Source organism: Urocampus carinirostris, chromosome 4 (assembly GCF_059441175.1).
Source record: "Urocampus carinirostris isolate Australia breed hairy pipefish chromosome 4, RoL_Ucar_1.0, whole genome shotgun sequence".
Taxonomy (NCBI): Eukaryota; Metazoa; Chordata; class Actinopteri; order Syngnathiformes; family Syngnathidae; genus Urocampus; species Urocampus carinirostris.
The window spans coordinates 26,247,528-26,262,648 of record NC_142352.1 but is presented as its reverse complement, the minus strand read 5'-3'; the positions used below and the strand labels follow the sequence as shown (position 1 = coordinate 26,262,648).

The 15,121-nt window shown below is 36.8% G+C and overlaps 1 protein-coding gene across 1 annotated transcript; it reads left to right on the top strand.

Moving 5' to 3' along the window:
- Nucleotides 1–7,076: 7,076 nt before the first annotated feature.
- Nucleotides 7,077–8,660, top strand: LOC148367165 (achaete-scute homolog 5-like). Its single transcript, XM_088333209.1, has 2 exons — nucleotides 7,077–7,634; nucleotides 8,540–8,660. Exons 1-2 carry the CDS (start codon nucleotides 7,077–7,079, stop codon nucleotides 8,567–8,569), a joined length of 588 nt encoding a protein of 195 aa, XP_088189335.1. The 3' UTR covers nucleotides 8,570–8,660.
- Nucleotides 8,661–15,121: the final 6,461 nt, after the last annotated feature.

The window sequence follows — 15,121 nt, the reverse complement described above, 5'->3', positions numbered from 1 at the left end:
TTGTGCTGTTTTAAAGAAAAAATGTTAGTATTGCTTTTGGTTTATTAAAAAACATTCTCAAAATAAGCAAAATTATGGGCCATCCATAATATATATTAAATGCCATTGTTCCTGTATTTTATCAGAAAAAAAACTAAGTTTACGGTGTGGCAATCCCTTTAAGGATAACAAATAATCAAAATAATTGAATACAAAAATTGTAAAAATGAAAAAAAAAGATGTAAATTATAGCGCGTAGTCACAAAGAGTCTCAAAGAGCTGCACAGACCACCATTACAACATCTATTTTTCTGAAACCTACATATGGGCGAGACAATCTCAATAACCTCAGCATGAGGAAAATTAAGAAATGAAAGACAAGTAAAGAAAACAAACACTGAAAAAAGAAAAATCTTCTGCTATTGGGAAAATATTTTTCTGTTTTTTTGTCTCTGCAATGTCGCCGTGAGTCCTACAATCAGCCTGTCACAATTAGATGTAATTTACCATCCACCTCTAGATAACCTCCCCACTCCAACCTCCTTTCACACCTAAGGTGTCCGATGTGACCCCCCTAAACCACACCATAACACCCCTTTGAGTTCACGCAGCAATGAAGGCTTGCATGGACAACTGCATGATATGACATCAACAGTAGTTAATCGGAATAAATATATAATTGACCCTTTGCACACAAATGATCTGACCTCGAGACGACGCTATGAGTGACAGCAGTATATCTTAGTAAACAACACTGTACTCCCTGGTGGGTGAGGCAAGTAAAAAGTAGACAACAACAAAAAAGCTATTCTATTCAACACCATTGGCAATGACTAGTTTAAACAAATATTGTGCAGCTGACGTATCAGGTGGGTCATCTTGTCGGAAAGCACAAAGAGCGCTGTTAGGAGAAACTGAGAATAACAGGGCTGGCTACCGACCCCGTACCTTCTTCCTCCGGACATAGTCACAAATCTAACCAAATCAAATTTGGTTTTTGATTTGGTTAGATTTTGGTTACATACCAAAAGGTTAAAATGAGCAAACAAAATATTTTTATAGCTTTTTTGTTGTTTTTTTCTAATTTCAACAGTCAATGAACACATTAAACTGACTGAGATTGCGGGGCTACTATTAAACTAGATATCAATTTATGTCTAAAACAGGAACCAAATGCATTATTATGCTTTAATTGTGAATGTTTCAAATATAATTTTATGAAACCTATCTATTTAAAAACAAATAAATAGAAAAATAACACGTAAATCTCTGCATTTATATTTATTAATCACTGAAAATATGTGATAGGTCTCTAGGACCGGCCCTTTGAGCCAAAACGTCTAACCTAATGCGGCCCGTGACTCTAAATAGTTGCCAAACCCTTATATAGAGTGATTTTCTTCATTACTTTTGAGGTAATCTTTAAAAAAAATAATAATAATAATAATAATTAATAACAAGTAAAAGTAGGACAAATTGGATTAAGTAATGATTTTTTAAATCTACATTCAACTCGATTTGCTTCAACAGAGGTCTCTCGAGTCAGTTTTTAAGTTTTAAAGTTGAAGCTCCAGAGTTCGGGATTCTGTGCTGAGGTCGGCGAAAGGGTCTAGACAGGTGGCGGGCAGTCCGGCCCCAGGGGCCTGTTGTGGGTGGGCGATGGCCCCCGAGAGAGGTGCCAAACTGCCCGCTGCACTCCCACAGCCTCACCTCAGCTGCGGTGCACCGGAGGGTCGAGGCACGGGTCAAGCCCGGTTCACTTTGCCCTCCACTTGACACGGTTACACCCGGTTAACCCTCAGTGATCGTATTCGGGCGAAAAATGGTGTTGTAATATTCCAGCTAAAAATCCAATGAAACCTATGTTATTTTTCCATGAGTTTAATGATTCGCCTAGTTTGGAATGCAAACAAATTAATAAGAAAAATGTTGTGTATATTCTCATTCATTAGATCATGATACAATTTCATCAAATAGAAATGTCATATATAAAGGTTTATTGGTCTATATAGCACGGGTCAAATTAAGAAGGCAAAATAACTGGGGGTTACTGGTAGCTGTATATCTTTTTCATTTTTTTACCCTGAGCTATAAATGAATAGATAAACAAATACATGAGATAATAAATAAATACATAAATGAATAAATTAAGGAATAAATAAACAGGAAGTATAGTCATCAAAATGCCCAATATGCCATCAAGGTTATGGGATGATAAAAAGAGACTTATTAATTAGTTACTTGTAGCATTTATGTTCCTCATTATATATTTTTTATATAGTCTACTAACGTGTACAGCTAAGATAAGATGTGTGTGTTGTGTGTGTTAGTGTGTCGGTGAGGGGTAGGGGGAATGTTGTTTTTAGATTAAATACGTTTTTCCTATGAGGGCCACATACAAAAAAAATCAGGAACATTACCTTAATACCATGGACTTAATTCCTAATGTATTTACACAATTCCTTTTTAATTGAATCGTGTAAATACATGGTTGGGTTAGACTTTAAAAAAATGCATTTTCATGAAGAACAAGTTGTTACTTTTAAAAACAGTAAAAAACGTGTATTAAACAAGACAATTATTTGGACATCCGTGTTATATACAATCGATTTTTCCCTATCTTGTCTCACATAGTATCTTTCGCCATAATCACTGACAAGAGCATGGTCCAATTGTTGAAACAATTCAATTTTGTTTTGTAAGGACATTTCTGACAATACAATCTCGTGTCCATAAAAGTCCAAACATTGCAATTAAACCTTCAGATTGGCTGAAAGAGTTGCACAGATGAGAATTGTCCAAACACAGTGAAGAAATTGCACAAGTAGGGTTCTCACAACTGAGGTGTGAAGTGACACCTCCAGCTTCTCTTCTTCTCATCAGCGTGAAGGCCTCACACCTCCGTGTACTACGTCATGCTCATCATTACATGCTCGTCATTCGCATGGAAAAATATTTGAAACACCAATTAATACATGATTGATATGAAGTGGTAAAAGTTGAAAAGAATGACTATAATATCGTGTCAAAAAGCTTAAAAGTTGTGTCCTTGCCATGCTATCAATGGTAAGAAAACCTGTACAGAGATCTGAAGAAGCATGACAATGCGACGAAGCAAAAACTGGTCAAAAAAGTTAAAAATACGCTGGAATTAAGTTGTTAAAGATACTACAAGGTTTCTTCATCCAAAAGGCAATATTTGAAAATGTGTGTTAAACAAAACTTTGTTTTCAAGTGTTAGATTATTAAAATAGGTCTAAGAGTATGCTGTCACCATAACATGAGTTTTCCAGTTATATTAATTTTATTTTTAATCATCACAGTATTACTTCAATAATACCATCACTCATTTAGTTTTACACTTATGGTCATCCACATATTTACGTGAAGTTTACTTTCTGTATTCATTTGTATCAGTACTTTCCCAGCAAGTGTCTTCCACCCTTTATTTATCATACAATCTCCAAAATCCAGCTGTGATCCGTTTTTTAAAAAAAAGTGTATCTTGTTCATTGAGATCCTTTCTTGTATCTTGTAATGTGAGTTGCCGAGAGAGTTTCATTTTTACGCCTTTCTCCTATAAGAGAGGGGCCAGAACAAATTTCGATGCCTTTCTTGGTGGGAGACGTGCTTCACATCGATTGGACCCGAGTGCACTCTGATTTTTATTTTATTTGAAACTTTGTAATAAATGTCCTCAACTGCATTGCTTCTCTCCAGCTCTATTTTTTTTCAAAGCCCGAATACTTGGTCTTGTCCAGGAAAAGAACACGCTGCGAGACATCGGGAATGTCCTTTTCGTCTTTACAAGCTAGATGAAAAACACGAATGAATAACTACATTTCAAAAAGGATACGATAAACACAACACAATTTTAGACACTCATTTTGGGATTAAATACTATCTAAAACATACAAAATTAGATATAATCCGGAGTCCAACATCTAAAAAAAATGGTGCTGGGTTTAAAAGTAATATAAAAGGTAAGAAAAACAACCATAATGTCCGTTTGAACTGTAGAAAGGGTTTGAATAAAGTTGGTTACATTTTGAATGTCTAAATAAAATAAATATGTCTTTAAAAAACCAAACACTACATTTCCTTTGGGGTGTAAGGGCAGAATTTTACTGGGACTAGCTTGTAAAATGTCTCAGTCCAAAATAAAAATAAAAACCTTCAACACTCCCACATGACACTGGACATTTTTTGGACGTTGGATTAAGAGCTAAATATTGTCTGGTACTTTTTTGTCATTATTTATTCTCAAAAATTGATGTCTCATTTTTTTTCACCTGATCAACGTGAACTGATGTATTCCAAAAATAGTTGTCATTTTATTTACCTCATCTAATCCGGTCCAAATTCAGCCCATGGATCGGCTTTTTGACTTGCAAAAGTCGTTTTTCTTTTCAACTATCACTTTTTAATTAGATAAAGACATAATTTGGACTGAACCTTGGCCTCTTTTTAACATCTTTTTATTGTTTTTTTAACCATTCTTGCTGGGTGGACTAGCTCTAGCTAATGTTAGCATTTTCTTTTGGCTAAGTACGTATGTAATTATCACCAAACCCCTTGTTTCATTTCCTATTAATTTCCTTAAATGTAAACAACTTTCAAAATCAAATAAAAAAAAAGACATTTATATGTCTGTGAGACAATCCTTGTAACACAGCCATGCTTCTTAAAACTCTCTACCATTGTTTGGCTCACTTCTTTATACCTTTCTCAACAATCCTTTAAAAAAAATAAAGAGAGGGCTACCCCCAAACTAATTTGATACCAATATTAGCATGCTTAAAGAGTATTTGAAAAAGATGAGTTTAAAATACATTGCATAACAATACAAAGCAGCCTAGGTCTAACATCAAGCTTTCAAATTATATCATGTTTTAGTCTGAATATTGAGGAAAAACATTATACAGGTATACATAAATGCGTAGATAACAATGACAGGTTAGCATCTCTAATTTAAAAACCCATCCAAAAAAATTGAAGAACCACTGAGAAGCAAGTACTTTCGCACTAATGTTGGTAGAAGTGAGACTTTTACGCTCCACGTCAACATTTCAGGGAGCCCGCCATTAAAGATGACGTCTTTGACACAAGTCACAAATCAATTCGCAAGGTTCAATTAACTCTATCACAACATTGTCACTTTATGGGCGCAATTCAATTAAACTAAAATATGATCAATACTGTGGCAGTTCACAAATCTTTGGGATGTCAACGATGGACTTACTCAACCTCGGCAGTGCAAATTTGTCGATATTTGTGATGTTATCATTTAATATATATGTAAATAAATATGATAAAAATGCATTGTACCATACTAACCGTTTCTGCATTGAGCAAAATACTTACATTTATTTATTATATTTATTTGAGAATAGTTTATGCTTCAGCACAATTACCATTGTGAATATGCACATAAATATTACATTGCACATCATTAATATATTTTTAAGTTTGTTATCTTTTTAATTTGTCCTGTGCCTTTCACTGAAAAGAGAAGCCCTCCAATTTAGTTGTACAGTTAAATAATGGCATTAAAAGGCATTTATTTATTCATTCCAAAGATATCGACAGACATTCCTGTAGAGAACATACTAAATGCTTGCCAAAAACCAGCAACATACAGTAGTGTGTAACAAGGGGGTGTAAGATAGAAATGTACATTTGAAGCTGGTCCCACATAGTGGGAATCCTAAAGTTCTGCTGTGCAACAATTACCTGTACTAAACCTCATACTCATATTTGTGAATTATATTTGTACTAAAAGGACTGTTTGTGTAGATTTTACAAGAAGTACCCCTGCACATTGGTTTCAACATATGAAAGACAGCCAAAACACTATACAGTACGTACAATTTTACCATATGCTAACTTTAACATGGCCATGGATATATTTATTTATTCATAAAGATGTATTAGTCTTTATTTTATGTTCCTTTCCCTCATCTTACTCAGGGAATATTATACAATTATAAACTTTCCTTAATCAAATAGGATTTGCAACACAAGGATGAGTTACTGCGCTCTAACTACCTCCGGCAAAGAAAAGAGAAGAAGACATAGAAGGAAAATGAAGAGAATAAGGAGTGAATACCAGAGGAGAAGAAATAGGACAAAAATGGATAGAAGGCGGAGTAGAAGGAGACATTCAAAAAATATATTAAAAAAGGGTAAATAAAAAAATCTTAAAAACATAAGGAAAAGAAAAAGGAAGGACTAATAAGAAAAAAAATCAGGAGGAGAAGAAAGAAAAGAAGAAAAAAAGTGAAAAGAGTGAAAAGGGGGAAAATAAAAAAGTACAAAATAAGTAAAATATCAAAAGGGGGAAAAAACAGGAGAATTTAAATAAAGTGAAAAGGAGAAAGTCAAGAGGAAGAGAGAGAAGAAGGAGGTTGAGGTTTGGAAGAAAGAGTAAAAATAAGAGGACAACAAGTGGGAGTATTAAATAAGGAAAAGAAAATCAGGTGAGAAGTAAAAGAGTAAAATAAGCAGGAAACAAAAAAGAAAAAACGAGAAGACAAAAAGGTAAAAAGTAAAGCACAACAGAAAACAAGGGGACATAAAAGAAGAAAGATGATGAAGAAGGAGGGAAATAAGGAAACAAAAAGAGGGAAATGATTAAGAAAAGAAAGAAGAATGCGTGCAGCTGTGACTGCCCTAGTTGTAAAATAAGATATTTCCCAAATCTTACTCACACACTTTGTTAGGACAAATTGTTCACAACCACAAATGAGCGTCCGAAGGCTAACTGATGTTGACGTTCTCGAAGCTAACCTGCGAGAACGGAATCCTGGACGAAAATATCGAGACATGTGCCAAACTCATCTCCGCTCCAAACCTAGAAAGACAGAGAAAAAAAATGTTTATTGTTATGAGGAGGAGTCAAAATTCACACCTCTGCTCCTGCCGCAGCTTTTCCCAGCCACGGCCTCTCTCCATGCGTGGTTGTGTGTGTTAGTGTGTTGGTGAGGGGTAGGGGGGAATGTGCGGAGGTGTCACTTGGCACCTCCTGGACCTGGCTTGGACTTTAAAAAGGCTTCTTCTGGGAGCAGAGCAGCACAAACTCCAAACTTTGCAGAAACATGGCCAACAACATGACTCCTCCGTCCATGCTGGAGTACTACCAACACTGGTTCTCTGACTCGGACCTCTCCGGGATCTCCTCACCAGAGACGCTCTCCCCGGATTCTTCGCCTCACCTCAACAAAGCCGGCAAGTCCGGATACGTTGCCCGCCTTGGCACTGAAGGGAAGTCCGGCAGGGTCGCCAGGGTCCGGAGTAAACAGCGAGAGAGTGCCAGTGAGAAGGAAAAGATGAGGATGAGGGACCTGACCAAGGCCTTGCACCACCTGAGGTCCTACCTGCCTCCCTCGGTTGCCCCCATGGGACAGACCCTCACCAAGATCGAGACCCTGCGTCTGGCCATCCGTTACATCTCCTTCTTGTCAGCCCAGCTTGGAGATGCCGTGCCCCAGGCTTCGTCTTCGTCCTTCTCGCCATATTTCTACGCCGGGCCGGCACAGGCTCCTAATTGTGTCTACACGCAGCAGAGTCAAGGCCAGGCTGCAGCAACGCATACTGGGAGCTGTAGTTTTCCTCATGTGTTGCCTCCAGAGGAATCTTCATCCTCCTGCTCACAGGTAAAACTTTGTTACTTACAATTCATCCATCCATGCATGAGTCTAGCTAATTAACAATCCATCTGTCCATCCCTGCATCTCGCTACGTAGCTAACTATCCATCCATCCAGCCAACTACTTAGCCATCCATCCATTCAGCTACTTAACCATCCATCCAGCTACTTAACCATCCAGCCACTCATTCATCCAGCTAATTAACCATCCATCCAACTACTTAGCCATACATCTATCCAACTACTTAGCCATCCCTCCATCCATCCAGCTACTTAGACATCAATCCATCCATCAATCCAGCTACTTAGCCATCCACCCATCCATCCATCCAGCCAGCTACTTAGCCATCCATCCATCCATCCATCCATCCATCCATCCATCCATCCATCCATTCAGCCAGCTGCTTAGCCATCCACCCATCCTTCCTTCAATTAAGCCAGCTACTTACCATTCCATCCGTTCTTCCATTCATCTTTCCTCCAACTAGCTAGTTAACCATCCATCCATCCATCCATGTATCCAGCTACTTAGCCGCCCTTTCTGCCATTTGTCACCCTGTACATCCATCTAGTTATTAGTTATCCATCCAGCCGTGTATCTGGATACTTAGCCATACATCTGGGCATGATTCTACTTACATGGTCATATGTACATCATTCTAGCTGGTTAGTCATCCATCCATCCATACATACATCCATCAATTCTCCATCCATCCATGTATCTAGCTAGTTATTTATTTATCCATCCATGTATCTAGCTCGTTAGCCATCCATCCATCCATTTATCTAGCTACTGACTCATATATCCATCCAGCTAGTTAGACATCCGTCCATCCATCGATCCATGTATTCAGCTAGGTATCCATCAATTGACCCATCCATCCTTTAACCAATAATTGATGTGTTTAACAGATCGAGTTCAACGACTACTACTGGGTTTGACAACACGGCCGCCGCTGCCGCTTTCCAACGACTATGACTGCCTCACTGCAAATGGAATAATTTATTTTTTATTTTTTATATAATCTGTGTCATCTGTATTTATGTGTAAATATTCATATTCTGTATTTTTATATCTTTCTGGGGGTACGCCACTATTTTATAATAAAATAGTAAAAATCACCAGAGTTGTTTCCTCACTTGATGATTGTTTTATTGATGATGATTATCATCATCTGCTGGATTTTTGTCACAAACACCTTGCATCGGATGTCGTCAAAGGAAGGTTTATTGAATCAAATGGCCTGTGAATGTGCAAAGACTTTGCTTGGAGTGACAGCAGGTGAAACATATAAGCAAAAAAACAAAGAAAATTATAATTACAATAATAGCAAACTTAATAATAAAATTCGATAAATTTAAAATGTTGTTGTATGGCACATTTCAGGCAATCAAATGCAACTCAAAGTTGATGTAAAAAATAAATTTATAGCACGGGAAAAAAATCAGCCTCTATATCACTACCCATTTACTGAAATGCCAAATACACAGACACACACAAAATAGTTTAAATAAAACAAGCACATGGACAAATGAATGGATAAACAAACAAAAAAAAACAATAAAACTAAGGCAAGGCACAGGCTCTCCATTGCCATCATCATAGAATAAAGCAAGAAGGACAAGGAACTGCAAATTCAACATGAAATTTACAAGAACAAAACCAAAGAGATGTACAAAATGGATGAGTGTTGAGTCAGCATCCAGTCTAATAGTTGAATACACGAATCAACAGCACCTTTTAGCGGTTGCTAGTAAGTAGTGCACCATTTTGTGTCTAGTCAGTTCCAATTTTAATTGAATAGTGGAAAGCTGTGTTCGGCTTTTGCCTAAAGCCAATTTTTTTACACTAGGCATCGATAAACGAATAGTTTTTTTTACTGGTTATTCACAAAATCCCTGGAAAGTTTGCTTTGTCAGTCATTTTGAAGAGTGTGAGGTTTCAATTAATTCTGTCACATCTCTCTTTGTATTATGTAATCCTGCAAAATAGCATTAAAATATAATAATGAATGTAGGTTAAAATCAGATTACGTTTTTAATCCGACCACGGATACAGAAACTAGAATTGATATTTTAAGATGCATGATCAAAATCCCAAATCTTACCAACAAGCCCAAAAAATCTAAGAAAATTTCTCACAGTTTATTCCCATTAATAAATATAAAATCAAATAAAACAAACACTATTCTTGTTAGCTTTCCCTTTCCATAAGAATAACCATTAAAATAATTTAAAAACCTATACATATATGTTTTACAGCATGACCGAATCTCCTCTAAGATGATAAACCAAGGGGAAAGAGCCTCCCAAAACAGGGTTGGGCTTTCGTCAATGATAATCAGAGATGCACAATTCACACTTTGTCCTGCCCATACCGATAACAGAAAGATTTTGTCCCTGGAGATTAATAAAGATTCTTTTTTTTAACTGGATGCTATGTTTATGAAGGAAAAAGCTATAACAATTCTTTACCTGTGTGTCTTTATTTCTCTGCACAATTACATTATACAGCTTCTCTAAACATTTCTCCAAAAAGGAGTGTTGGAGACTAGAACTTGACTTTATCAAACAATCGATCGATACTTACTTTGTTTTCTAAATATTACGATAAGGACTATAACATTACAGAAAATAACAATTTATTGGTATGATCACCATAATACTGAGATATATACATCACAGAGAGTGCATACGAATATAATTGTGGGTGTGTTCAATATGTAAAAATACGTCACTGCTAAATACTAAACAAGTGCTCGAATATTTAATGTCACACATGCCAATACTTATGTAATACATGAGAAAAAAAGATAACACAAACAAATCTATTTTTTCTTGTCAACATTTACTCGTTACTGTACTAGTTGTTCAAAATCTCATCTCTCATCTCATTAGCTGCACCGCTTATCCTCAGTAGGGTCGCGGGGGTGCTGGAGCCCATCCCAGCAATCATCGGGCAGTGGGCAGGGGACACCCTAAACTGGTTGCCAGCCAATCGCAGGGCACACAGGGACAGACAACTCACTCGCTCATTCACTCCTAGGGACAATTTGGACCGGCCAATCCACCTGAAATGCATGTCTTTGGAATGTGGGAGGAAACCGGAGTGCCCGGAGGAAACCCACGCAAGCACGGGGAGAACATACAAACTCCACACAGTAAGTCCGGTAGCTGGATTTGAACCCACACAGGAGGTTCCCAAGACCTTAGAACTGTGCCGCACACGCGCTAACCACTGCGCCGCTGTGCTGCCCTAGTTGTTCAAAATATAAAAACAAAAATATTCATTTACAAATAGACTAGCTGGCAACCAGTTAAGGGGGTCCCTTGCCCACTGCCCGAAGATAGCTGGGATGGCCTTCAGCAACCCCGCGACCCTAGTAGAATAGGCAGCTCAGAAAAAAGAAAGATGGATATTTACAAATAAAAACTTTATTGAAAATAACTACCCAAACAACATCTCATATTTTAAGCACTAAATTTGATCATTTTGCATTGAAACACTCAATACAATAGTGGTACTTCATTAGTGTTTTATTGCATTCAATTTAATATCGTGATAAACAAAATTGATTTTTGTAAAGAAAAATGAGCCAGCTATTTGAAATTTTGCCATGAAGGTAATTAATTATTTTTTATAGGGGCGCTCGAAGGGACACAGGATACAAAATACACCAAGTATAAGAACACATTTTTATGAGCAATACTTTTTTAATGTATATATTAGCGTTGTACCTTCATTTGTCAGGCCGGGTAAGAACACCTGAGTAAACGATCGATTTTATGATTTTTAAAAGCCTTTTTCTGCTTTTCATTTTTTCATGAGAATATTTACCTCAACTTCATTTTCAGATTTCATATCTATTGTAGAAAAGAGCTAAAGCCTATTTAAACTTCTGCAAAGACACGCAGGTGCCATTTTTTAATTGTGTATTTTATTATTATGTTCTCTGGTTAATAAATGGTAGTCAGCATATAGAGCTTTGGGAGTGGCATTTAGCTTTGGTGACATCCAGTGGACATATTTAAAACTGCGGGTCATTGTTTGACATGATAGGGTCATATTTTTCTTATGTCCTTCTCTCAGCTTTGCCTCCCAGGCTGGATTGAATCCATTGAAAGGCCTAATCCAAGAGTTTGCCAACCTTTAATATACCGCTTTCATGCTTATGTAAGTGTGCAAACAAAAGGCACCACTCGGTCTAGACTCAATACCTCCACTTTAATATGCACATTGCCACCTCGTGTGTTTACCTTAGCCTGATAAGCTTCATTCGATATGCAAGTCGACAACACAAAGCGCTTTGGGCTAATGAGGCCTGAGAAGGGATGAAAGGGTTAACGCTGTTGTGCTGATTGCTCCATTAGGACATGTGAGTAAACACATCAGCTGCTAATTGCTAATGGGGATTATCACACACACGGAGATGCCCGGCGGTCTTTCAACTTCATAAAGCACAAATGACGTCCTATTGCCTGAATCACAATTCCATTTTCATGTTTATTGGGCCTCTCTGGGAGCCTTTTTCTGGTAGTTTTTGACTACATTAGAAATTGTCTGGCCTGGCAGCTGTTTTTTGTTGTTTTTGCCTGTCTCTCCACCCAAAAATAAACTGCTCTTTTGCGGCTGCGTTCCATTTTCCCCGATCCCATACTGTTGCGAGCAGAAACTGGCAAAATAACCTGTTGATTAATGATTGATGCTTGTTTTTGATAAGTGAAATGCCACAAACAGACCAACATTTAAACTTAGGGGTTGCTTGCACTTACAGTATGACCAAAATTGCCTTTTTTTTAAGCTGGCTTTGCAGGGAACTTTTTATGTCATCCTATTCTACATTTAATGTTTTTATACAGCACTTTGAGTTGCTTTTTGCAGTGGAAAAGTGCTATATATGTGAATAGATTTGGACTTTGTCGGCAGCCTGCCTAAAATACAGTGTATGGTTGTGGCCGCAATCAACTATTACCGGTTTGCTGAGAACAGGGGCCGGCAGAGTGCATTTTTATTTTTATTCAGCCTGCTGAAGCATGTCATTGTGGCCCGCCTAAAATAGTCAGCACTATTTTGGCCACGAACTATTATCCCCCGTCGAATATTGATGAGAAAAGGGACAAAGAAAGCAATTTTGTGTCATGTGTGTTGGCTCTTTTACCTTGTTTTTCAGCCTAAAATCAACAGCACCCATGCAGGGCAATCCATTATTCTCTGGTCGGATATTGCTGGAAGGCCGGGTCTGGCAGATTAACTGTGATTTACAACAACAAAATTTTATATATATATATATATATATATATATATATATATATATATATATATATATATATATATATATATATATATATATATATATATATATATATATATACAAACCTGAATTTGGTGGCCTCAATCATGATTTATTTTTTTACACGAGGAGATGTCACTAAGCCCTGAAAAAACAAGGCGACACCTTGACCTGGAGCAGGAGACAAAAGTGACACCCCGTTTTGTGGGAACGCTTCTCCACGTTTCAATCCACAACAAACCAACTAACACCTGACAGATACATTTAGTTTATCAACAACACTGAAAACACAAGTACATGCATTAAATAGTTTGAATAAGGGATTCAGCTGAAATGTATTGCTAATTCTTTCCAAATGTAGATTTTGTCATTGTGAAATAGTAAGTTATAAATATCAAGAGTGTGAAAAAATAAGATGATTTGAATGTTCTGTTTTGGTCGTGTGCTGTTTTTAGCGTTCCTTAATGTAAAGAATAGTGTCATGACATTCATTCGTTCATTTTCAAGTGCTGAGTTTAAAATATGTTTTTGCTCATCTTTACTTGTTTCATGAAGATGTACTATTTTAACCTAAATACACATTTTAAAATTGCTTTATTTTTGTTGTGTGTAATTACAAAAGACTTCACCAATTACATCTCATTTGCAACATAAGCTAACACCCAGGGGGCTTATTTAATTAGTCAGCTCGGTGTAAGAATTATGCAGATTTGGGCAGTGAAGTCTTTCAAAGAATAGGAAAAAAAATGAAGTGAACCCTAAAAAAAGAGATTTTTGTTTTAGGATGAAATAGATTTAGTTGAAGAATTTAGAAGAATTTATATATGTTTTTTATATTGCAATACATTTTTATTTTCATTCATTTATTAAAGAAAATCCTACTTTTTAGACATTATTACTTTAAGATATTATAGTAATGTGAATATTTAATTTGGATTTTAATGAAGCAATTATGAGAAAAAAATAAAAAAAATAAAATAATGACTAGTCAGTTTTCTGTTAATAAAAATAAGCCGGAGAAAAAGAAATATGGTTAATATTATAAGACATTGAAAATATTTTTATGTTTGATCGGTAATAGTTTGTGTATTTATATGCAGCCTACACTAAATACTAAAAACAAACTTTTTATTTTTATTTTATCGTATCGCCGCTGTTATTTGTAGGGTTTTTTTCCCCAGAAGGTTGAAAACACACAAAACAAAGTTTCGTGTCAATGTTTTATTTATATTATACAATATAATCTATTATTTTATTTTTTTTACTGTATATACATATATATTATACATATATATTTATATTGTATATTATATATACACCTTTGATGTAGTCATTGACCAAAAAAAATGATCTATTTGCTTCCGTTTTGTCAGTCCTTCATTCCCCAAAATTTTAACAAAACCCTGAAAAACATCATAAAATGATCTGTAAAATACACCCAAAGCATTATTTGTTGGATGATTTATTCTGGCCCCAAATCTTCTCTCCAGCTGCTAGAGGGCAGTGTTGAGTTTGTACAGCTTGGTGAGTTGGTTGAGCTGTAAAAGTGCAGGCATTCAACTGTTTGAATAAACAGGTTAACATATTCAATGTGTAACATGAAAATAGCTTTCCCCATTGTTTGTGAATGATATTTTATTTAGAAATGATCCCTTATCATCCGTTATAATAGTTGGACGGGTAGGTTACTAATGTAGGCATAATATTAAAGCAAAATACTGAAAAAAGGATCCGGCCCCAGAGCCAAACTGAGTTTGACATCACTGTGTTATTCGGACCTAAATCCCAAGCATGGGCGGCATTCTCTCCTGCCAGGGAGGCCTGATGTGTAATTCCCTAGCATCTTGGAATGCGGAGGTGTGAACGTGTCTTATTTTATGACGCCACTGGCTCACACCTTGTCCCAAGAGCTGGGACCTTTCCCATGACCGAGGTGCGAGGCCCACTCTCGGAGCGTCTCGGGGATCCCCCAAAGGTGCAACCTCACACCTTCTGCTACATATATGAAGCCAGTCTTCTTGTCCGTCCTCACAACTATCTTTGCTCCCAAGATGGAGACCGTATCGCAGCTACAGCAGAACAACTTCACCCTTGAGGCTTTTATGGAGAAGTCATGTCCGCTGGGCGATCTCTCTTCGGATCCTGGTTACTTCAGCTCAAGTCTGTCCCCATCCTCCTCCGAGGGATCCCTCTCACCCGACCT